The sequence below is a fragment of the Astyanax mexicanus genome, chromosome 3 (genome assembly GCF_023375975.1).
Source record: "Astyanax mexicanus isolate ESR-SI-001 chromosome 3, AstMex3_surface, whole genome shotgun sequence".
NCBI lineage: Eukaryota > Metazoa > Chordata > Actinopteri > Characiformes > Acestrorhamphidae > Astyanax > Astyanax mexicanus.
Window position 1 is genome coordinate 42,758,358 of NC_064410.1, and position 12,870 is coordinate 42,771,227.

General features: G+C 40.5%; 1 protein-coding gene across 5 annotated transcripts in view; it reads right to left on the minus strand.

Moving 5' to 3' along the window:
• The window catches only part of runx1t1 (RUNX1 partner transcriptional co-repressor 1), a 70,789-nt gene that overhangs the window by 7,460 nt on the left and 50,459 nt on the right, over nt 1-12,870 (minus strand). For 4 of the 5 annotated variants that reach the window (XM_049475348.1, XM_049475347.1, XM_049475349.1 and 1 more), the window contains exons 5-9: nt 9,596-9,777; nt 5,483-5,733; nt 3,928-4,025; nt 2,917-3,118; nt 2,129-2,197 (exon numbers count right to left, since the gene is read on the minus strand). In XM_049475348.1, the coding sequence (XP_049331305.1) occupies nt 2,129-2,197; nt 2,917-3,118; nt 3,928-4,025; nt 5,483-5,733; nt 9,596-9,777 (802 nt within the window). The remainder of the gene's footprint in view (nt 1-2,128; nt 2,198-2,916; nt 3,119-3,927; nt 4,026-5,482; nt 5,734-9,595; nt 9,778-12,870) is intronic. The other variant, XM_022683174.2, reaches the window with a different exon arrangement.

Sequence of the window (12,870 nt, forward strand, 5' to 3'; positions counted from 1 at the left end):
AGGGACTTTACTGAGCTACACCAACAAAAACTCCTCCACTAAGTAGATGGTGGATTTAAATATGTAAATATTTAAATATGATAAACTAAAATTTACATACTGTATGAGTTACTTATTCAAGGTGGACACGTTCAGCCAAAAACAACACTAACTGTAATTATGTACTTTTTGATCCACCGTCTCATTAAAGTCCTGCTTGGAAACTAATTGGAGGATGTTTAATTGATGTATTGGTTTGATCCGTGAGGAAACTGACAAAGTGCATTTTGGGATTAATTAGAAACATTCATTTTTGTTTGAACATGACTGGGATTGTCTCTGTTTGATGAAGAGAAATAAACAAGAAAAATAGGACAATTGTTTTTGTCTTGCTTCAAAAAAAAAATAAATAAATAAAGATTGGACAACAATAGAACAGATTACATAAAGAGTAATCTATTGATTTTTCACCTACAAAGCATCGAGAGTTTTTTTCCACGGACAGACACTTTATCAGCGAGTGTGTTTTGTATTGTTATTACATTGATGTTAAATACTTTTGACATCGAAATCCATCTGAGCGGCAGGACCAGGAGATGGGTTTTTTTTTTGTTGTTTTCGGCATTCGAAGCTGCACCTTGTCTAATTATATATGTAAATCAGGCAATTTATATTTAAATTATGCATTTCAATTGTGCTCCCAGAGGCCCATGCAGTGCAGGATATGAAAACTGGTAGAACCTAGCATGGAAAGGATATGAATATTCATTGCCTACAGTAAAGAGGTGGTCTAAAACAAAGGGAGGATTGGACTCACTGCTCACTTTCTAAACCAGAACAGGTACTTGTAGCACACTCTGTGTGATATACATGCATTTCATCTCTGTGAATAGGAATGTGCAGGACCTGAATTCCTTTGTTTTCTGTGTACATTATGTATAAATACACAAGGAGAAAAGAAAAAAAGGGAGAACGGGGACATAAGCGTTCGGCTAAAGTGTCGAGATGCATTTGAGAGTCGTTTAAGGACTAAATTGTCATGAATTACACTGTTATGTAGATGCCTCTTGTGTTAGAGAAGTAGATGGTCGTGGTCACACAAACCCTCCTCCTCAATCATAAATGTGATTGCAGTGTGATTGCAATGTGGGGTTGCAAAATTGGGAGCAATTTTCATCCGGACTGGACTGAATTGTTAAACCGCGGTGGTTTTGGTGCATCGAGTCCCGCGTTTGATGGGATGAGGTCATGGAAAATGAACTATATTCCCTGATACATTTTACTGTGATTATATTCCACTGTACAGATGGAATTTCAATCTGCAGTGATTTGTGCTGGGTGGTAGTGCCAAGCTGTGATGGCAATGTCTCAACCAAAATACTAGAACAGACTAGAAGCATTGTTTTTGTTTGCAATGCTTTATTTGATTATTTTTTACCTAATTGGAAGAGATTAGTTTGATTGCTCCTAGGAGGCCTTCCTTTACTTCGACCACAGAGCGAAGATTGGCAACTGCTTTAGCAGATGCCTTTAAGTTAAGTGAGCAGAAGCGAGTGTATACAATCTCCTGTTACAGCATCCATCATCTGTCATAGTTCACCCAAATCACCTAAGCTTTAAACAAAGCCTTTTAATCATGCTATCTATTTTGTAACTGACGCTCAGATAAAATGGTGCCGCTGAGAGAGAGAGGAGCCAGCCAGCTCCTCCTGCTCTAATAGCAGAAGTAGTTAAGTGCTCTCTGTAAAGCTTGGGAGCACTAACGCTCTCTGATCGCTTGCTTTATGATCTAACGTCACCGCTGGATTGTGTACAGGCGCTCTGCTACAATAAAGTCTAGCACTTGGTTGCTCACTGTAGGAGCCCACACACGATCCACACTAAAAAGACTTCATAATGGATAAAACTGGAAAAAACTGGGATAATATTCCGATATTACAGAGATTTGAGAGCGTTCTAGAGCACAGTGTGACACAAATTCACAAATTCCACCAGCACTGTGAGCTGACTGTGATAAATGGACTAAAAAAAAGCTCTTTATTACCAATGGGACCCAAATTATTTCTCTTCGGATTTCATTTAAATGTGTGTAGGAGCGAGAGGGAGATTGGAGCAGGCGATAACAATGGGGCAAAGGGAGCATATTCACCTGCTTTTTTCCAGATCTCCTCAGGAACGTAGCCAGATCCTGGCCTGTGGAGCAGCTCCCGGTGGATCTCTGACACACAGAAAGAGGAACAGAGGGCCTGCTGTTATTACCACAATACCACAATAAATCACTTTAATACTGTACATGGGAACATGCAACATGCAACCTGATGTACCCTACCCAGACCTGCCAACCTTGAAAGAACTGAGTGTGTGTGTGTGTGCATGTGTGTGAGAGAAATAGAGAGAGAGAGACAGAGCTTGGGAGTCTTCAGCACAGTGACACAGTGGGTCGGCAGATTGGAGGAAAATGAAGTGTGGATGAAAGTAGGAGAGGGATTAGCCTCCTTGCTACCCAGAAACATGCAACATCGTGTGCCACCTTAAGCACAAACACATTATTCCTATCATAAATAAGGTCTCTGACTCAAGCAGGAAGCTAGATGAGATTGCCTGAAAACACTCTGCTTACACACAGATCTCTGTATTTCAGCAACCGAATCAACTTTAAGCGACAACCTGACTGAAACTGGCGAAATGCGAGATCAAATGATATGTATACTTTAAAAAATGGAACCATATAAGAATAACAGGAGGTCAAAATGCATGCCCATTACGCAAAATGCATACATGTTGGCAGGTCTGCTTACCCTTCATGCGTTTTAAAATAAGATTAATACAATCTTCATTTGGGCAGTTCATTTTCCATTCAATATAGCAATTTAGCAAGGTTTTAATTCCTTCTTCCAAACATTTCGACAGTGCTCATGTAGCCTGATTCCTGTTTACCTGTAGGGTTGCTTTCCTGGCTGGCAGGGCTCTGCTGTCTAGATTGGCTGGTGCTGCTGGTAGAGCTCTTTTTTAGGTCCTCTGCGTCACTGTAACGGCGGATCCAGTAGTTTAGCTCTTCGCGGTCGGCCTCCTGACACCGCCTCAACACGGTCAGAGAGCGCCGCGTCTTCTCCACCATGTCCATGATGCAGTTCAGCAGCTGTGGACCACACACACGCTGAGTACACATGTATAGCTAGGATAGACAGCAAAACAGGAAAACTACAAAACTGTGTAATTTATTATATTTACTTATTTATTTATCATTTTAAAAAAGCCAGTTGCCTTTTGCAATGTGTGAATGATTTATATTGACGAATGGGCCAATAGAAACGGTCCACAGTTAATGAGAGAAGAATCCTGATACATTAACAGACATTTGAGTCAATAATAATATTTTAAAATACACTCATCATCATAAAAATAGTTGCACACAGAAGGAACACATGGCAGATGATCCTTAGGCTTAATTACAGGCATTTGACAGCTCAATATTTATACATATATGGTCCTGCAAGGATTGTGCACATACTGCTGCCATCTCAAGTGCTTTTCTTGAAGACACAGATACTTTGCCATGGCTAGACACATCTCCAGACCTATCTTCTATAAAAAATTGTAGGTTTTGGAGGTTTTCTGTAGGTTTTGTTAGCTAAATATGACCAAGAGGTTTTTTTTTTGCATTTTTTGACCCTGGTAACTTTCATCTTCATTTCAAATAGCATTGCAATCAATTTTTGCAACTATTTTTTTATAAGGAGTGTATGATGTTATAATATATGTATATACAGTATATAGACACGCACATACACAGAAGCACACATTCAGAATGTACATTACAATTTGACTAAAATAAATATATATATATACAAATATATTAAATAAAAAGTGATATGTCTACCTCTCTGCCACTCACATACACACTTACATACACGTACGTGCTTTGAATAGTAATAAAAATGTTATTACTTTTCTTACATGGTCAAGGTGCTTCCACTCCTCGGCCCATTCTCTGTCTGTAAGCCGGTGATCAATGACTTCCTCCTGACGAGTGCCTCCGTGCATCCCTGCAGGAGAGGAAGGGAGAGAGAAAGAAAAGAAAAAGAAAAGAGAGTGAGAAAAGACTGGACTCATTACTACTGATTACCATGGTTTCCCATTTCTCCTGCTGGCCCTCAGCATCAGCAGCAGAGACGTTTCAGGAACCCGTCTGTTTCAGTGCTATCACTCAGGCCCTTCATGACACTCTCCATCTCTCACACACTCTCATACACTCTTCAGCGTTCGCACACTTAGTCGCCCCGCACCCCCCCTCATTCCTCACTCTCCTCCACAGCGCTGCCCCGTGGGCACCGTCGCTCTCTCTCTCTCTCTGGTGGAATTAGGCCTGCCAGGCTCAGATATATCTCATTCATACATCATACAGAAGCACGCTTACGTATTTTTAGCACATTTTCAGCCCTATTTGGAAAAAAAGATTTGTCATGGTAGTATATACAGGCCCATAAGTATTTGGACTGTGGCACATTTTTTATGCTGCCACCACAGTGGATGAAATGAAATCATCAAGCTGCATCAAAAATGTCAGCATTACAGTACATGATCGGTACAGGAATTAGGGCTGTTTTAGACATCACCGATTAAAAGTAATTAGGGACCTACAAAAACTGATAAGCAGTTTAGTGGCCAGAAGTATGTAGGGAGTTTCTTCATGATTCCAGACCAAATTTAAAAGATTAATGGTCTGAAGTTGATTTCAAGTAGGGCTGGCATATAAAAAAAATATATATATATATTGCATCATCATATTTTAATACAATTTTATGATGAATGACATGTATCACAACATTTTAACACAGCCAAAAGGCATCAATGAAAGTAGATTCTTTAAAAACTGCTACAAAATTCTTCTATACTTATTTCAGTGATTTTAACAGAAAATGTGTTGCAATTTATTCAATTAAACAGAACTAATTTCACACTAAACACTGACAATGTTCACAAAATATATATTGTGTATCAAAATGTAAAAATAAAATTGATAATTGATTTAATAACACATTGTCAATTTTTTTTAATAATGTTAATAGAAACTTTAAATATGAAGTCTAATAAATTAATGATGCAAGAGAAGATGGCCATTATTTGGCTGAAAAGCTGTGAGACCAAAAAAGTACACCCTAAATACAAGCCACTTCCACAGTTCAATTCAATTAATTTTAAATGTATTTATATAGTGCTTTTTACAACAATTTTTTGTTCAAACACAGCTTTACAGGTATACATGTTCAAACCTCTTATGAGTCAGCACCATTGATAGTGATAAAGATAGTGGCAATAGTGGCAAAAAAACTCTCTCATGCTAAGAGGAAAGACCCTTGAGAGGAACTCATCCTCCTCTGGTCAATCCAAACAGTACAAACCAATAATAAAACAAAAACAACTGTACACAGAGATAATTGTGAGCTATAGCTAATATAGAAACAGGTAATGACTTATGGGTGTGAGTAGGTGCTGAACATACCGAGGGGTCGAGGGCGTTCGCGGATCTCGCGGTGGTTTGGGTGGCGGTAGCTGTCTCTGTAGTGGTGGGCGATGGCCATGTCGTCCAGGCGGTAGTGCTGTGGAGGCGGGGGCGTTGGGTGAGGCAAACCATTGGGCTGGTAGGAGATGCCGTTGGAGGGGCTGAAACGCTGCCCGGGGCTGATGGTGCAGGGCCGTTTGCTGGGGTGCTCTGGATGTGGCGGCTCCCTCTCAAAGCCATTCTCTTTGGTTCTAGAGAAATTAAATATGATAGTAGGTGAGTTATTAGGTAGAGGAGGAGTCACAGTCATAAAAAAAAATAAAAAAAATAAAATCTTCAACCGTTGTCTTTAAAATGGTGAATGAAAAAAATGTGTCCAGCAAAGTTAAGAATTTTTTTGATCAAATCCAACTGATTTAGCCTAACTACTCCATTAACTTCCAGGTTTTGAAGTTGTGCTAGATCAGTGTGCTGGACAGATGTTATAAATATAAAAAAATAAATGACAGCTATTGGCTGAACACAGGGGAAGTTTTAGGTCTACTGTCTGTTGTTTGGAGCACTTATCTCAAAGACAAGGCAAAAGCTGGCACTAAAAACATCCTCTACTCAGACGCAATATGACGTCTGTTATGTTTTTACTTTAATCTGCTTTCAGAATCTGCTTCACCTAAAACAACACAGCTGTCTGTCATTTCCACCCCTCAGCATCATAGCACTTTACAAGCAGAGGAAGAGAGCCGTGTATTTCCACTATAAAGGATGTTTTGATGGTGTGTGGTCTGAAGATCTTAAAGGGTTTTCACTCAGTCAAAGCACAATTGACACACTCGACCCTACATAACCCTGCTGCTGCAGGTGAGCTTCGGCAATGCAATGTCCTTCACTCTTTTCATGTGGCGGTGCACGACCATGAGTACAAGTGTCCACTTGTTCGGTTGCTTGCACGTGTGTTTGTGTGTGTGTGTTAGAGAGTGTGGAATGCTTCTTTGCTCTAGCTCACCTGCCAATGAAGTGGAGGTCACCACTAAAACATACTGAACTTCCTAGTGAGACACTTTTATGGACTCCTAATGCTCATTCACTGCTGTCCATATGCTCCACGGAGCCCCCTTCCCCCAACACACAATGCTCCACACCTTGAATTATTACTGCTATTCTTCTACCTGCCCCTCCTCCACTTTTCATACATAGTAGCTTATGATTGTACATTCTCTTCTGCATCTTATAAGCCTCATACCTGATTTTATTTTTTCATTCACATATTTCTTCACAGACAATCTTGGACTTTTGTTTCATTGCAGACAAAAAATGTTTTTCATGTTTCGTCTAATCAGTTTTATTTCCACTGTGTGATGGTCCATCCCAGATATCTCAGAGCCAGACTAGTCAATGCCGCTTCTGTACTAGGTTAACTTGAGGTAACAGGAATGTTTTAGGTGGCATTTGTGAATATATCTATGAATTATAGTGCTTGATAAAGCCCTAACAACATGGCATTCATTTTCTCATCAATTTTTGGACAAACTGAAGAACCTTTTTTTTTTTTTTTTTTTACATTTTTTTGGACCAAACCATCAACAAAATGACCTGTTCACATTGGTTCATACAGTCTGCAGCTGGATAAAAGTCCACACAAGAAACACTGACTATTTTATTAGCATTTTTCATATCAATTCAGCCCTTTCTGGTTTGGGACTGTAATGTTCCAGATTTTCCTCACATTTCACATCGCAGTTTTGTTTATTTATTAAATGCAACCATCATCTGAGGGGTAAATTTAAAAAAATAGGCAAAATAATTCATTCACTTCAGACAGCTCGCAAAGAAACTTCATCACTTCATCCTCCTGTGCGTCTCAAATATGTGTGTTGCATCACAAGAGATTCTCAGAGCTGAGCTCATTTAAATAACTGCTTTCCCCCTTTTGCCTTTCACACCCCCCCATACACATATATATATAGAGGTTATGAAACCCAACAAAATATTTTATTCAAATAGGTCTCCTCACATTTCTCTTCCAAATGAAGAGAAAAGCACATTGCATGCACTCCAGCGAGGCACTTCTCCTCTGCAGGCGAACTTTCTAGCAGCCCCTTTGATATTAATCAGGCTGTAGTGACCCTACATTGTACCGCGTGATTAAGAACGGCGTAGATCCCATTCAAATTCCAATATCATGTTTGCTCTCCTCTCTGCTCATAGTGCGGCGAGGCGAAGCGAGGCGTGCAGAGCTAAGCAGAAACAGAAGCGCTTAGCCAGCCGGATAGGAACTCAGCCTCATCTGTATGTGTTATCAGCCATTCCCCCAGGCTCACCTCGCCAGGCATTAGAGTTCCAGCAAATATGCAGGTATTACAGAAAAAAAAGCACAGGAGGACCGCATGCTTGGAGCCTAAAGCCACGGGGACTGGAGGTGATATGTATTAATATCAGATACTATTTTTTTTTTTAATAAAAACTACAGTTTATTTATTTATTTTTAGTGCTAAGAAATAGGAAAAGCTCAATCTCATGGGAGTGGTTTTCATATTAAGGAAGGAGAGAGATTCTTTTTTCTATACTTGCAAATTTTAGGATTTCTTTTTTTTTTTGGTTATATTGCGTTAACTGTAACACTATGTACCCTGTGTTCAGGGGATCTGCAGGTATAGGAAAATTAAATTTAAGACTTTTAAAGTTTACCTTTTAATTCTAATCAGAGAATAAATTAAGACCACTTTTACATTAACAGAAGAGCAAAAAAAACCCAAAACACCAATCTTAAGTTTTTACTTTAAAGACTTTAAAGGGTTGTTTAAAGGGTGTTTGATTCCTGTATTTTTAAATAAAATTGATTTCAAACAAGCATAAATTTACAGTATTGTACAATTAAAACTGAAACTGTTAGTACAGTAAAAATGATGGCTTATCTAACCCCTAGTTTCAGTAATTAAAGAAAATAATGAAGATAGTTCTGCCATAAATAAGGCCATTGGTTTAATTGCATCAGAAAGCTAATACAAAATGATTGCAAAATGCAAAACAAAATTATATTTAGTGTCTGTGGCATTTTTAAGAACTTTAGGACCTATAGTTTTAAGAAAATAAGAAAATATAAGGTATTTTGTTAGCTAAACAAAATGAAGACTGTTTTAGTATCTGCAGATTAGGGGTGTGCAATATCATATCGTACGTGATAATATCGCCAACATTTTAAATATCGTGAATGATATTAAACCCTGAAATATCGTGTCAAATCACCCACCCTTTATAATCAGGGTATTACATTTTTGCTGTTTTTAGTAAAAGAAAAAAAATCACACTGTTCTCATTTCTCATTATATATCTACTAGAGACAGATTATATCTGTACAGTATCATTTATTTTACTTTAATCCTGAATATATGAAGATATTTGGAGTGCATTATTAGTGACATGACATCCTGGATAATTGACTTCTGTTACAAATCTAATCAAATTCTTGTATTTTTTTAATATCTCAGTTAGAGGTGTGCCTTATCATATCGTATGCAGTAGTGTATTCTTGAAAGAACTTTTGTGCTTAAGTGTTGTCATATCGCCAAGAATATCGTTATCGCGAAAATACCATGCAATATTGTGATATTATTTTAGGGCCATATCGCCCACCCCTACTGCAGATACCCTGTGCATGATTCCTCCATGCCCATCCTGTGTCAAGGGAAGTCACTTTAGGCCCAGACTATAGCCAAAAAATGTACACCTTGTACTTTGTACCCCTACATACAAACACACTCAGCTTGTCTGTACAGTATATTCTCCAGATGTGTCTCTCTTAGGCTCTCACCTTTTAAAAAGCTTTGAAAAGTTTGTGCCTTATTAAAATGAGCTGCAGAGAAAGCCAATGGCATGTGACACTGCAGTGTAGAAAGACTGGCTCACAGTAAACTCCAGCACAGCAGAGCCCAGCCAAACTCCTCCTTAAACAGCTCCTTCTGCTCCAGCAAGTACAGCCATAATCTTCTAGTGTTCTAATGCCAACTGTCAGTAAAGATCTTTCCAGATATCAACCTCCACTTTAGTCGCTACAGCTCTCTCTCTCTCTATCTTCATCCATTTCATTTGTGTCCCAGCAGTGCGGTGCAGACTGACCTGTCTGGCGTCCTCCTCTTGCCGTTCTCGTTGACATCCAGCAGCAGCTCGGAGGAGTCGACGGGGGAGGTGATGCTGGTGTCCAGTAGCAGCTGCTCATGCTGGGCCAGGTACTGCGCCGGGTTCTGCTTGGCCAGCCGAGCGCAGTGCAGCAGCTCCCTCTGCAGTAGCGGCAGGTTGGCCTGCAGGGGGAGATAGCGGTCAGCTCTGGCGCTCTGCTACTCAGAGACAAAAGACAGCATGTCACCACGCACTTGGCCACATTCCAGTGTTTTTGCAAGCATTGTTTACCCATTACAGTGATTGTGGGGAAGCTCTTTGGAGGTAAAATGTACTGAACCACAGGCCTTACTTTGGCGCTTTCTTGCTCGGCTTCGTCTCGCCTGTGACCCTAACCATGCATTAGTGCTTTTAGTCTCCCCGCTGCCTGGCACCGGGGCATGTAAAAATCACAGTCAACAGGGAAAGTGCCATCTTCAAAGCAGGTGGTTTAAGAGTGGCCAGCATTATCTCTCTTTCTCTCTCATTTCCTCCCTGTCTCTCTCTCTCTCTCTCTCTCTCTCTCTCTCTCTTTCTCTGTGAGCACTGATTACTAGGAGGTGAGCTGGCTTTCTCCAAAAAGCACTTGGAGGCTTTGCCACTTCAAAGAGGTGTGGAGGAGCATTTTTACAGCAGATGAAAGGTTTTCATAACTTCCCGTCCAGAAAAGCAGCATGTGCATTATAGCACCCAAACAGCATATTGGGTAACTGTGTAAGAGCACTCTCTCTTTTCTGTTTTTTTTTTTATGCCTCTTCCTTTCTCTGCAGGCCACCGCAGAATGCCGCTTGAAAGATGTCAAGCCCATTAGGACAACTCTGAACAACTCTTCCTAAAACATGCATGACGTGCCCTCTCAAATATCACTTTTGGAGTACTGACTCAAACGGAAGGGACCGTATCTAAGCCCTATTACAGGAAATACAGAAAACTTCAGTAGAGACACAAGCGACACAAGCTGAAAAAGGGCTGGCCCTGGTCAGTGGCTGACTGGCTGAGGTAATGGTGCGTTAACAGCTTATGATGGTAATTACCAGAGGGGAGAGAGAAAGAGAGAGATTGCTTTGACTCCTATGACCTCAGACTTTCATTAACTGGAGGTCATCACAATTAGTGACAGGTCATCCTCAGTCGTGAATTATGTATTTCGCCATTATGAGCGCAAAATGCCCGTCCACTGGACTTTAAAAGCCATGAGAAATACACTGATTCATAAACAATGCTTAAAGGCTCATGCTTAGCCAGGCCTTGTTTTTGTGCGGTCCATTAGCTAGCACACAGCTAGAGCAGTGTGTTGGAAACTGATGTATCAAAGAGCCACCAGCCACAAAGCAATGCGCTACAGTACATATCTGTGTAATCCTTCCATCCTTCCACTGCATGAGGTAAAAAAAAAAACGATATTTCTGCCCAACTGTGTGTGTGTTTCAGAACAGGCTGGCGCAGTGCTTCAAAGAGATTCGGAAAAGAATCTTCATATTCCAGCATAAGTCTAGCCTAGCGTCTATGAAAACACTCATTTAGAGAAATCTGATGCAAATAAAAAACAAAACAAAACAAAAAAAAAAACAACAACACTATCAACACAAAGGCAGTCAGTTGGTATTGACTCCAGATTACATCATTAGCATGGTGCGCATTGCCCTTCCGGTAAGCACTTCTCTTACAAACCCAACACTGAAGGGAGGGTCGTTAGATGACATTAGCCTAATGAAAAAACGCCTCTAATGCACATTGTTGCAGCTGCGCTTCTGTGCACTTATAAAAGCCCCTGTTCCCACAGCCATATGGTATTTGTCATTAAAGGCTCCTTTGAGGAAAAGCACTAAAATTAGATGAGAGAGACAGAGAGAAAGAGAGAGAGGGAGGGAGAGAATGAGAGAGAGAACGACAGAGGCACAAGAGAGAGAGCGAGAGAGAGAAAGAGAGAGAGTGAGAACACAAGTTGCATCTTTGATAGCACCCCTCCTGACTGGATGATACAGTAACCATATGGCGCGGCACGCAGAGACAGAGCGGGGGGAAGTGTCCCTGTATGCTTCCCTGCATCCGTCAGCGACCAGCACAACCCCTAATGGGACCAATTTCGGCAGCGCGCAGCCGCCCAGGGCTGCCAGTGGACAAGACGAAATGCCGGAGAATGCCACTCGCCGTGAAAGGGGCCGTGTTACGCTCTCATCGAATGAAGGGAGCCCATTCCATCATGCTCTTGTGTAGTAAACAGCAAGCTGGACGCGAGCCATTTCTAACAACCGCTTATTTCATTGTTAAAAGGGAGTGTGTGTGTATGTGTGTGTGTCTGCGAGAGTAAAACAGATTGAGAGCATGTGCGGATATGTATGGATGTGCGACTATGCGTGTGTGTGTGAGAGTGTGTGAGTAAGATAGAGCAGTAAAGACAGAGTGTGAGAGATAGAGAAAGGGAAGGATGGTGAAGAGGGGAGGGTATGAAGGTTACACAAAGAAGGAGGTGTGCTGTATAACAGCTGTCATTTCTAAGCAGATGAGGATGAATGAGTGCAGGATAAGAGAGAGAGAGAGAGAGAGAGATATGGCATATTTAAACACTGCTCATGTGACTCATTTATCAGCATCTTTATCCAATCAAGCACAGTTTGTCTGTTAGAGTATTGTGAAGGTGTTGGTTTGATATGTTTTTGCTGTATTTTTTTACATTGAAGTATTTTTAATGGTATCGTATTGAAGACTTTAGTTGTGCTGGTTTCTTATCTGAATATATCTAATTAGCCAGTAAACCCACCGTCAATATCAGTGGGTATCCAATCCTCTCTGCACATGTGAAAAATGCATGTTGGGGGGGGGGGGGGATAACGAGCATAATGAGGTGGGGCTTAGTGTGTTTTTTTTAACATTTTTGCTTCTTTCAATACTATTTTTCAGACTATACAAGTACGCTTGTGTTGGGCTGCCTTAGTATCTCTGTAACTACACTGCCCAACCACTAGTAGGCGATGGCATTTCTGTGCCACTTTCTTGTTTTTACTTTTACTATAAAAATGAAACAACATATGTTGGAAGAGACTGTTAAAGTGGCTGAACCAATTTATTTAGTCTAACTGAATTTAAAAATGGCAGTGAAGGCAGATATAGCAATTATGGACCAATCACAGGTGTTGTGTTGTTACATTTCGGTAATATGTCTTTACATTCCCACTAGAATCATTTACATTTAGAAGGTAGCCACCCACTGCTGCAAAAATACAAGAAAAATCCTC